This window comes from Borostomias antarcticus (assembly GCF_949987555.1).
Source record: "Borostomias antarcticus genome assembly, chromosome: 23".
Lineage (NCBI taxonomy): Eukaryota > Metazoa > Chordata > Actinopteri > Stomiiformes > Stomiidae > Borostomias > Borostomias antarcticus.
The window spans coordinates 19,480,587-19,494,095 of record NC_140256.1 but is presented as its reverse complement, the minus strand read 5'-3'; the positions used below and the strand labels follow the sequence as shown (position 1 = coordinate 19,494,095).

General features: G+C 44.6%; 1 protein-coding gene across 1 annotated transcript; it reads right to left on the bottom strand.

The window, feature by feature from the left end:
* Positions 1-2,040: 2,040 nt before the first annotated feature.
* On the bottom strand, positions 2,041-3,372 carry htr1aa (5-hydroxytryptamine (serotonin) receptor 1A a; the record flags this gene model as incomplete). Its single annotated transcript, XM_084456897.1, has 1 exon — positions 2,041-3,372. The coding sequence occupies one exon, from the start codon at positions 3,370-3,372 to the stop codon at positions 2,041-2,043; it is 1,332 nt and encodes a 443-aa protein (XP_084313023.1).
* Between the last annotated feature and the right edge of the window lie 10,137 nt (positions 3,373-13,509).

The following is a 13,509-nucleotide window of genomic DNA, read 5'->3' as shown; positions in this document are numbered from 1 at the left end:
CAAAAAAATACGGGAACAGGACAAAGAAGGAGGACAACGAACCCTGTCGAGGATGTCAGATCCTCTATGGCGATCCCAGTGACCCAAAGGTAGGCTATTGTTTCACTGATGTTACCGTTTCCTTGTGCCCTTGGGTTGCAAACCCTGTAGGCCTACATATGTGAGCAAGGTTGTATGTTCTTACCTGACCATGACTGTTGGATACTACTGTATTGTGTATTGTCTTGAACAGTCTGTATTGCCCTGCAATGAAGAACTTACTCATAGAGGATTATTAAAATTGATATCTGTCTGTTTGTCTTAGGCCACTGAAGACTGGGTTAGCTGTGGACTTGCAGGGCCTGGTTCCACCAGAGCTGTGGACTGGCAGGGCCTGGTTCCACCAGAGCTGTGGACTCGCAGGGCCTGGTTCCACCAGAGCTGTGGACTCGCAGGGCCTGGTTCCACCAGAGCTGTGGACTTGCAGGGCCTGGTTCCACCAGAGCTGTGGGACTTGCAGGGCCTGGTTCCACCAGAGCTGTGGGACTTGCAGGGTCTGGTTCCACCAGAGCTGTGGACTTGCAGGGCCTGGTTCCACCAGAGCTGTGGGACTTGCAGGGTCTGGTTCCACCAGAGCTGTGGACTTGCAGGGCCTGGTTCCACCAGAGCTGTGGACTTGCAGGGCCTGGTTCCACCAGAGCTGTGGAGAAGACAGTGGGATTTGTGATGATGATGGATTCTGTTGTCAGGCCTGCCTGTAGAATCTGTCCCCCTGCCGACGGATAGCGGAGCCCCTCACACACTACACATGCAGACACAGCGCACACGCAAACACATACACACACACACACACACACACACACACACACACACACAAACACACACACACACACACACACACTTTTCATGTTTCAATGTATTCATGTTTCATGTTTTAATGTAGGCTAATGTTATATACAGCCAAACAGCTACTTGACACACACACACACACACACACACACACACACACACACACACACACACACACACACACACACACATCATAGTTACAAAATTGCAAATTATTATAAATTCTTAATGCTTCAATATTATTATTCATGAATTATTTAAAAGTGATTTTAATGTAATGTTATATTGTGTTTTATGTGTGTTAAAATGTAAGTAAATTTGATTGTTTTATCAGAAATGACTGTTTTGCTTTGCCGTTTCAGTGGCTCATTTTAGCTGATCAGGTGGCTCATTTTACCTGAACATTGCTCATTTAAAAAAATGTCGGACAGGTGATGTTTCAAATGCTGTAACACCTGAACTATTATATTTTATTACATCAATTCAACACAAAAATATTAACAACAATCCTTATTAACTATGAAAACACAATTCATGTCATAAATTGCTTTTTCTTAGTTTCATAAGCGATTAAGAAAAAAGTGGCCCAATTGAGCTGATGTCCCCCTAGCTCAGTGACCTACTTATTGTTTTCATATAGCCTGATGGGGGGTATGCCCTCGAGGAATGACACACGTGGCTGATATCCATTGATCTGCTAGTTTTTTTTAAAAACAACAACTTGATTCCCAGGTAAGCCTATCGCCTACGACATTGATTTCTTGAGATGTCTGTTCCTTTTGACGTGTGACAAAAGTAGAGCGCACAATAAGAGCGTTGATTGGACTTTTTGGGGGATTTGTTTTTATTGTTTCAGTACAGAGCTAATGATGTAGAACGGAACCCCTCTGAGTTCGGCTGCCCGGATGACGCGTCTGGCGTGGTGATGCAACGATGCTTCGGACTGGATATTAAGACACGACATCGAATACACAGGAGCAGCCTGTTCAACAGAGTAAAAACGGACACGGGCTTTGCAATGTCCTACATGGCCTTTGACGTCAATCTGCTTATAGGCTACTTGTGACTCGCACCGCTTTCTGTCCCTGAATAAAAGTCTGTGGCTTTTTTGCGTTTCATAAACTCAAAAGACAGCAAAATATTTGTCCTTTTTAAAATCCATAATTCAAATGGAGTAAACACACACGGACACACTCACTGTAAATGAACATCTCACGGTCTATGAAATTTGCATTTGATGATTTTCTTGAAAGCATTTTGGAAGTCTTTGTTGAAGTAGGCATATATGATTGGGTTCAGGAGGGAGTTGGAGTAGCCCAGCCAGTTGATCACGGCTCCGACCCAGTCGGGCATGAAGCAGCTCTCCGCGCAGAAAGGCAGAACCAGCGCCACGATGAAGAACGGCAGCCAGCAAAAGATAAAAGTCCCCATGATTATTCCCAGCGTCTTCACAGTTTTGCGCTCCCTGGCCAGAGCTATCTTCCTCTTTGCCTCCATGTTCTTCTCGTTCCTGTGTTCGAATGCGTGAGACGGTGGGGTGTTCTGGAGGGGGTGGTTCGGGAGGGGGTGGTTCTGGAGGGGGTGGTTCGGGAGGGGGTGGTTCGGGAGGTGTTTTTTGGAGTGATCTCTAACGTCTTCGATCTCCAGCGCCTCTCCGTCCTCCTCGTGCTTCCCCGCGCCGTTTACGCACGAGGAGTTGGGGTTGGGGTCCCCGCTGCGCCTCCAGTTCCTGCCCTCCGCCTCTCCGGTGGTCTTCTTGTGGAAACTCGCCGGCGACATGGCCAAGCACCTGTCCGACACTTTTGCCTTCTCTGTTTTCTTCACCGTCTTTCGAATCCTGAACCTGGCCGCCTTGAAAATCCGTCCATACAAGACCAGCATGAGGATGAGCGGAATGTAAAACGCTCCGAAAGTGGAGTAGATGGTGTATCCCGGGTCCTGGCTGATGGTGCAGGCGTCGGGGTCAGCCCTGTCCTCCGCTTTCCTCCAGCCTAACATAGGCGGGATGGAGATGGAGAAGCCGATCAGCCAAGTCACGCTTATCAGGAGCGCGGCTCGCCTGGGTGTCCGTTTATTGACATAGTCAATGGGGTCGGTTATAGCCCAGTACCGGTCCAGGGCGATGGCGCACAGGTGCAGGATGGAGGATGTGCAGCACAGCACGTCCAGCGAGATGAATATGTCACATATCTCCTGGCCCAGGGTCCATTTGTTCAGGACCTGATAGAGTGCCGCCATGGGGAGGACCAGAACCGACACCATCAGGTCTGTCACGGCCAGGGAGCCGATCAGGTAGTTGGCCACGTTTTGGAGAGATCTCTCCAGCGCGATGGCCGCGACGACGCATGTGTTCCCAAATATGGAGCAGAGGATGAGGGCACCCAGGAGGAGAGAGGTGGTCACCTGGTAACTCAGCTCCACGTCCCGTAGATGTCGAGGACCCGCCGTGCCGTTCTCCCTCGCGCTCCAGTCTGAAACAATGTCCACCACGTCTGAGATTGTGGCGATCGTATCGTTGTCGTTGCTGCTGTTTGTAAAATCCATATTTCATCCGCGGGACACACAGAGGTGCGTCCGGCAGGACCAGCGGGCAAACAACAAGGATCCCGGGGCTCAGGCGGTCAGAGCACGGTGTGGACACTGCCAGGGTACCGGGGCTCAGGCGGTCAGAGCACGGTGTGGACACTGCCAGGGTACCGGGGCTCAGGCGGTCAGAGCACGGTGGTGCCGGTGTGGACACTGCCAGGGTCCGGTGTTCCCGAGCCCGTCCCCTCGCTCTGAGGACGCATGGCGCCGTCGTGCGCGTATGTGTTGTATGAGCGTGTTGGCGGCTGGGTGCTCACTGGTCCTGAGAATGATATGGGTCTGGTGACGCCGTGAATGAATTCATCCCAGCAGCGTGATGCGTCAGACAGCGAGGAGGTCGTGGTTAGTTTCTGTGCTTCGTCTGCCGGACTGTCTCAGCCGCAGACCACAGATGAAGAACGAAGCTTTCCCCGTGCTCTTTGTCACTTTTCTTTAACAACAGCGTTTTCCTTTGTTTTTGTTTGTTTTGTTTTTTTTGTAGATCAAAAAGTTAGTCATACACTTTCAGCAGATAAGCTCTCAGAAGATGTTCAAATCTCGTTCACTTTCTTCCTGCGTTGGAGCAGCAGAATCGTTAGGTTGCAATTTAGTTCGAGCATTTAGGCTAAATGTTTCTTTATTTTACATCAGATTAAGTTGCTGGTTAGAGTGGATTTCATCAGAAAAAGAAAGAGGGGAGCCCTTCTTAATGTGACGTTTGACGGAAAAATACTCTAGAACTTGGTAGAAGCAGAGATAATAGTTGCTGGATCTCAGCAGCACCGTGGACAGCTCCACAGCGGGGATCTGCTGCCCTCTGCTGGACAAAGTGAGAAACACGCCACCAGTGGGCAGGATTTGCATTTTCCATATCCTATGCATGACCCAGTTGAATTCACACAATAATAATAATAATAATAATAAGCATGCATCCATCCTCTCTCCTTTCCTTGGAAAATCACGAATCTGTTTTAATAAGATGAATAACATCTTTGAAAAGAAACATAATACTAATACCTTTTATTTGTATAGTGCTTTCCAAGCATGAATAACACAAGGCGCCTCATAACAATCAAAATCATAGATATTGTTACACTTGTATTATTACACCTTATCAAAAGCAAGTGTATAGAAATAGGTTTTCAACAGAGATAGAAAGAAGACTGTTTTAGCTGATCACATTTCTAAATGAAGATTGTTCTAGGGTTGTTGTTTTTTAGGCTTGGTCTCCTCCTTTGGATTTCAGTCTAGACTTTCTGTCTCTAGACTTTCTGTCTCTCTGCCTTCTTCCTGTTCCCAGTGTCTCCCATGTCTGTGTGTCTGTCCCTGTCTCTCTGTGTGTCTGTCCCTGTCTGTCTCTGTGTGTCTGTCCCTGTCTGTGTGTCTGTCCCTGTCTCTCTCTGTGTCTGTCCCTGTCTATCTCTGTGTCTGTCCTGTCTCTGTGTGTCTGTCCCTGTCTATCTCTGTGTGTCTGTCCCTGTCTCTCTGTGTGTCTGTCCCGTGTCTATCTCTGTGTGTCTGTCCCTGTCCGTCTCTGTGTGTCTTTCCCTGTCCGTCTCTGTGTGTCTGTGTGTCTGTCCCTGTCCATCTCTGTGTGTCTGTCCCGTGTCTGTGTGTCTGTCCCTGTCTGTCTCTGTGTGTCTGTCCCTGTCTATCTCTGTGTGTCTGTCCTGTGTCTCTGTGTGTCTGTCCCTGTCCATCTCTGTGTGTCTGTCCTGTGTCTCTGTGTGTCTGTCCCTGTCTATCTCTGTGTGTCTGTCCCTGTCCATCTCTGTGTGTCTGTCCCTGTCTATCTCTGTGTGTCTGTCCCAGTCTGTCTCTGTGTGTCTGTCCCTGTCTATCTCTGTGTGTCTGTGTCTGTCCATCTCTGTGTGTCTGTCCCTGTCTGTGTGTCTGTCCCTGTCTATCTCTGTGTCTGTCCCTGTCTATCTCTGTGTGTCTGTCCCTGTCTATCTCTGTGTGTCTGTCCCTGTCTGTGTGTCTGTCCCTGTCTATCTCTGTGTGTCTGTCCCTGTCTATCTCTTGCCAGCGCCTACCTTTCAAATCCAGCTGCATTTGAACAGATTTCATCAGGAGCATAAAGTCGGAACTAAATGAAAAACTGGTCCAGCCCAGAAAAGAGGAAAACTGTAGCTAGTCAACTCTGTGAAGAGAGTTAACGTGGAAGAAAGTCCAAGTAGCCTGAATTGCACTTGAAGTGCCAAATCCAGTATGTTGACAGCTCATGTTGACAGCTCGCACGAATGCAGGACTTGTTCCAAAAATGGAAAGCTGAGGTCAGTGACCAATCAGAGGGCAAATCAGCCTCCGCGCTCAGCCCCCTATCTGCATGGGCCAATCATCCTCCGCACATACAATCCAAGAGTCGTTTCAATGGTGTCCACGAATAACAGTCAGTCCCTCATTCTGGCAGAGCGCTGGAGGTTGGTCAGGGTCTCATTCTGGCAGAGCGCTGGAGGTTGGTCAGGGTCTCCAACGGGTTCAGGTGCATCATGAACAGTGACATCACTGAGAGGGGCATTGCGCCTGGTCACCATGTTGTGCAGGACAATACAGGAGAGCATTATGTTGCACGCTCCCTGTGGTTCCACTCTCAGGACAATACAGGAGAGCATTATGTTGCACGCTCCCTGTGGTTCCACTCTCAGGACAATACAGGAGAGCATTATGTTGCACACTCCCTGTGGTTCCACTCTCAGGACAATACAGGAGAGCATTATGTTGCACGCTCTGGATCAGACCAGACCAGAGAGCTTTACTGCAGGCCTTTCTGGTGCGCAAGGAATTCTGAGATCACTAATAGACTCAGGAACAAGACCATATCACTAATACACTCAGGAACAAGACCATATCACTAATACACTCAGGAGAAAGACCATATCACTAATACACTCAGGAGAAAGACCATATCACTAATACACTCAGGAACAAGACCATATCACTAATACACTCAGGAGAAAGACCATATCACTAATACACTCAGGAGAAAGACCATATCACTAATACACTCAGGAGAAAGACCATATCACTAATACACTCAGGAACAAGACCATATCACTAATACACTCAGGAGAAAGACCATATCACTAATACACTCAGGAGAAAGACCATATCGCTAATACACTCAGGAACAAGACCATATCACTAATACACTCAGGAGAAAGACCGTATCACTAATACACTCAGGAACAAGACCGTATCACTAATACACTCAGGAACAAGACCGTATCACTAATACACTCAGGAGAAAGACCATATCACTAATACACTCAGGAGAAAGACCATATCACTAATACACTCAGGAGAAAGACCGTATCACTAATACACTCAGGAGAAAGACCATATCACTAATACACTCAGGAACAAGACCATATCACTAATACACTCAGGAGAAAGACCATATCACTAATACACTCAGGAACAAGACCGTATCACTAATACACTCAGGAGAAAGACCCTATCACTAATACACTCAGGAACAAGACCATATCACTAATACACTCAGGAGAAAGACCATATCACTAATACACTCAGGAACAAGACCGTATCACTAATACACTCAGGAACAAGACCATATCACTAATACACTCAGGAGAAAGACCGTATCACTAATACACTCAGGAACAAGACCGTATCACTAATACACTCAGGAACAAGACCATATCACTAATACACTCAGGAACAAGACCATATCACTAATACACTCAGGAGAAAGACCATATCACTAATACACTCAGGAGAAAGACCATATCACTAATACACTCAGGAGAAAGACCATATCACTAATACACTCAGGAGGAAGACCATATCACTAATACACTCAGGAGAAAGACCGTATCACTAATACACTCAGGAGAAAGACCGTATCACTAATACACTCAGGAGAAAGACCATATCACTAATACACTCAGGAACAAGACCGTATCACTAATACACTAAGGAGAAAGACCGTATCACTAATACACTCAGGAGAAAGACCGTATCACTAATACACTCAGGAGAAAGACCGTATCACTAATACACTCAGGAGAAAGACCGTATCACTAATACACTCAGGAGAAAGACCGTATCACTAATACACTCAGGAGAAAGACCGTATCACTAATACACTCAGGAGAAAGACCATATCACTAATACACTCAGGAGAAAGACCATATCACTAATACACTCAGGAGAAAGACCATATCACTAATACACTCAGGAACAAGACCGTATCACTAATACACTCAGGAACAAGACCGTATCACTAATACACTCAGGAACAAGACCATATCACTAATACACTCAGGAGAAAGACCATATCACTAATACACTCAGGAGAAAGACCATATCACTAATACACTCAGGAGAAAGACCATATCACTAATACACTCAGGAGAAAGACCATATCACTAATACACTCAGGAACAAGACCATATCACTAATACACTCAGGAGAAAGACCGTATCACTAATACACTCAGGAGAAAGACCATATCACTAATACACTCAGGAGAAAGACCATATCACTAATACACTCAGGAGAAAGACCATATCACTAATACACTCAGGAGAAAGACCGTATCACTAATACACTCAGGAGAAAGACCATATCACTAATACACTCAGGAGAAAGACCGTATCACTAATACACTCAGGAGAAAGACCATATCACTAATACACTCAGGAGAAAGACCATATCACTAATACACTCAGGAGAAAGACCATATCACTAATACACTCAGGAGAAAGACCATATCACTAATACACTCAGGAGAAAGACCATATCACTAATACACTCAGGAGAAAGACCATATCACTAATACACTCAGGAGAAAGACCATATCACTAATACACTCAGGAGAAAGACCATATCACTAATACACTCAGGAACAAGACCATATCACTAATACACTCAGGAGAAAGACCATATCACTAATACACTCAGGAGCAAGACCATATCACTAATACACTCAGGAACAAGACCATATCACTAATACACTCAGGAGAAAGACCGTATCACTAATACACTCAGGAGAAAGACCGTATCACTAATACACTCAGGAGAAAGACCATATCACTAATACACTCAGGAACAAGACCATATCACTAATACACTCAGGAACAAGACCATATCACTAATACACTCAGGAGAAAGACCATATCACTAATACACTCAGGAGAAAGACCATATCACTAATACACTCAGGAGAAAGACCGTATCACTAATACACTCAGGAGAAAGACCGTATCACTAATACACTCAGGAGAAAGACCATATCACTAATACACTCAGGAGAAAGACCGTATCACTAATACACTCAGGAGAAAGACCATATCACTAATACACTCAGGAGAAAGACCGTATCACTAATACACTCAGGAGAAAGACCGTATCACTAATACACTCAGGAGAAAGACCATATCACTAATACACTCAGGAGAAAGACCATATCACTAATACACTCAGGAGAAAGACCGTATCACTAATACACTCAGGAACAAGACCATATCACTAATACACTCAGGAGAAAGACCGTATCACTAATACACTCAGGAGAAAGACCATATTACTAATACACTCAGGAGAAAGACCGTATCACTAATACACTCAGGAGAAAGACCGTATCACTAATACACTCAGGAACAAGACCATATCACTAATACACTCAGGAACAAGACCGTATCACTAATACACTCAGGAGAAAGACCGTATCACTAATACACTCAGGAACAAGACCATATCACTAATACACTCAGGAGAAAGACCATATCACTAATACACTCAGGAGAAAGACCATATCACTAATACACTCAGGAGAAATACCATATCACTAATACACTCAGGAGAAAGACCATATCACTAATACACTCAGGAACAAGACCGTATCACTAATACACTCAGGAGAAAGACCATATCACTAATACACTCAGGAGAAAGACCATATCACTAATACACTCAGGAACAAGACCATATCACTAATACACTCAGGAACAAGACCGTATCACTAATACACTCAGGAGAAAGACCATATCACTAATACACTCAGGAGAAAGACCATATCACTAATACACTCAGGAACAAGACTGTATCACTAATACACTCAGGAGAAAGACCATATCACTAATACACTCAGGAGAAAGACCATATCACTAATACACTCAGGAACAAGACCGTATCACTAATACACTCAGGAGAAAGACCATATCACTAATACACTCAGGGGAAAGACCATATCACTAATACACTCAGGAGAAAGACCATATCACTAATACACTCAGGAACAAGACCATATCACTAATACACTCAGGAGAAAGACCATATCACTAATACACTCAGGAGAAAGACCGTATCACTAATACACTCAGGAGAAAGACCATATCACTAATACACTCAGGAGAAAGACCGTATCACTAATACACTCAGGAACAAGACCGTATCACTAATACACTCAGGAGAAAGACCGTATCACTAATACACTCAGGAGAAAGACCGTATCACTAATACACTCAGGAGAAAGACCATATCACTAATACACTCAGGAGAAAGACCATATCACTAATACACTCAGGAGAAAGACCATATCACTAATACACTCAGGAACAAGACCATATCACTAATACACTCAGGAGAAAGACCATATCACTAATACACTCAGGAGAAAGACCATATCACTAATACACTCAGGAGAAAGACCATATCACTAATACACTCAGGAGAAAGACCATATCACTAATACACTCAGGAACAAGACCATATCACTAATACACTCAGGAGAAAGACCATATCACTAATACACTCAGGAGAAAGACCATATCACTAATACACTCAGGAGAAAGATCGTATCACTAATACACTCAGGAACAAGACCGTATCACTAATACACTCAGGAACAAGACCATATCACTAATACACTCAGGAGAAAGACCATATCACTAATACACTCAGGAACAAGACCATATCACTAATACACTCAGGAGAAAGACCATATCACTAATACACTCAGGAGAAAGACAGTATCACTAATACACTCAGGAGAAAGACCATATCACTAATACACTCAGGAACAAGACCGTATCACTAATACACTCAGGAGAAAGACCATATCACTAATACACTCAGGAGAAAGACCATATCACTAATACACTCAGGAACAAGACCATATCACTAATACACTCAGGAGAAAGACCCTATCACTAATACACTCAGGAGAAAGACCGTATCACTAATACACTCAGGAGAAAGACCATATCACTAATACACTCAGGAGAAAGACCGTATCACTAATACACTCAGGAGAAAGACCATATCACTAATACACTCAGGAACAAGACCGTATCACTAATACACTCAGGAGAAAGACCATATCACTAATACACTCAGGAGAAAGACCATATCACTAATACACTCAGGAGAAAGACCATATCACTAATACACTCAGGAGAAAGACCATATCACTAATACACTCAGGAGAAAGACCATATCACTAATACACTCAGGAACAAGACCATATCACTAATACACTCAGGAACAAGACCGTATCACTAATACACTCAGGAGAAAGACCGTATCACTAATACACTCAGGAGAAAGACCATATCACTAATACACTCAGGAGAAAGACCATATCACTAATACACTCAGGAGAAAGACCATATCACTAATACACTCAGGAGAAAGACCATATCACTAATACACTCAGGAGAAAGACCGTATCACTAATACACTCAGGAGAAAGACCGTATCACTAATACACTCAGGAACAAGACCGTATCACTAATACACTCAGGAACAAGACCGTATCACTAATACACTCAGGAGAAAGACCATATCACTAATACACTCAGGAACAAGACCATATCACTAATACACTCAGGAACAAGACCGTATCACTAATACACTCAGGAACAAGACCGTATCACTAATACACTCAGGAACAAGACCATATCACTAATACACTCAGGAGAAAGACCATATCACTAATACACTCAGGAGAAAGACCATATCACTAATACACTCAGGAACAAGACCATATCACTAATACACTCAGGAGAAAGACCATATCACTAATACACTCAGGAGAAAGACCATATCACTAATACACTCAGGAGAAAGATCATATCACTAATACACTCAGGAGAAAGACCGTATCACTAATTCACTCAGGAGAAAGACCATATCACTAATACACTCAGGAGAAAGACCATATCACTAATACACTCAGGAACAAGACCATATCACTAATACACTCAGGAGAAAGACCGTATCACTAATACACTCAGGAACAAGACCATATCACTAATACACTCAGGAGAAAGACCGTATCACTAATACACTCAGGAGAAAGACCGTATCACTAATACACTCAGGAGAAAGACCATATCACTAATACACTCAGGAACAAGACCATATCACTAATACACTCAGGAGAAAGACCATATCACTAATACACTCAGGAACAAGACCGTATCACTAATACACTCAGGAGAAAGACCATATCACTAATACACTCAGGAGAAAGACCGTATCACTAATACACTCAGGAGAAAGACCATATCACTAATACACTCAGGAACAAGACCGTATCACTAATACACTCAGGAGAAAGACCATATCACTAATACACTCAGGAGAAAGACCCTATCACTAATACACTCAGGAGAAAGACCGTATCACTAATACACTCAGGAGAAAGACCATATCACTAATACACTCAGGAGAAAGACCATATCACTAATACACTCAGGAGAAAGACCGTATCACTAATACACTCAGGAGAAAGACCATATCACTAATACACTCAGGAACAAGACCGTATCACTAATACACTCAGGAGAAAGACCATATCACTAATACACTCAGGAGAAAGACCATATCACTAATACACTCAGGAACAAGACCATATCACTAATACACTCAGGAACAAGACCGTATCACTAATACACTCAGGAACAAGACCATATCACTAATACACTCAGGAGAAAGACCATATCACTAATACACTCAGGAACAAGACCATATCACTAATACACTCAGGAGAAAGACCATATCACTAATACACTCAGGAGAAAGACCCTATCACTAATACACTCAGGAGAAAGACCATATCACTAATACACTCAGGAGAAAGACCGTGCCTTGTCTTAAATGTAATTAGCCGAATGTTGAAGTCAGGCTGGGTTGTAATGTGGGCTCTTTCTAGTATTGGACAACAAGCTGAATTCTGTACTATTTGAAGGTGAGAAATAGCATGGTGGTTTAAACAGGAGAGTAGAGAATTGCAATATTGCAGTCGAGATGATATGAAATCATAGATTTTACCATATGGTCTTTTTCTTGAAAGGACTCTTAACTGGAAGTAACATCATCTGGGCCGAATATAACAACAATTTTCTAGATGTAGATTTCACATTGGATCATGAGGGAACCCAAACAGGGTTGTATTTGTCCTATTAAGAGCTTGGGGCCTAGAATTAATATCTCTGTCTTGTCAGAATTAAGCTGTAGAAAGTTCTGAGACTTAAGAGTGAAGCTTTATGCTTCCACCTGTCCAAATCAAACTGTACCTTGAGAGCAGGACGTGGAGAGAGGGAGAGGGAGAGGGAGAGGGAGAGGGAGAGGGAGAGGGAGAGGGAGAGGGAGAGGGAGAGGGAGAGAGAGAGGGAGAGAGAGAGAGGGAGGGAGAGAGAGAGAGAGGGAGAGAGGGAGAGGGAGAGGGAGAGGGAGAGGGAGAGAGGGAGAGGGAGAGGGAGAGGGAGAGGGAGAGGGAGAGGGAGAGAGGGAGAGGGAGAGGGAGAGGGAGAGGGAGAGAGGGAGGGAGGGACTGTATAGGAGTGCCTGGCCTGGATGGTTGAGGTCACAAGGAAACTTCAGATTCAGGGGGATGGAAGTAGGGGCCGGGGGGAAGTCTCAGATTCAGGGGGATGGAAGTAGGGGCCGGGGGAAGTCTAGGGGGATGGTAGTAGGGGCCGGGGGGAAGTCTCAGGTTCAGGGGGATGGAAGTAGGGGCCGGGGGAAGTCTAGGGGGATGGTAGTAGGGGCCGGGGGGAAGTCTCAGGTTCAGGGGGATGGAAGTAGGGGCCGGGGGAAGTCCCAGATTCAGGGGGGTGGTAGTAGGGGCCGGGGGGAAGTGTCAGA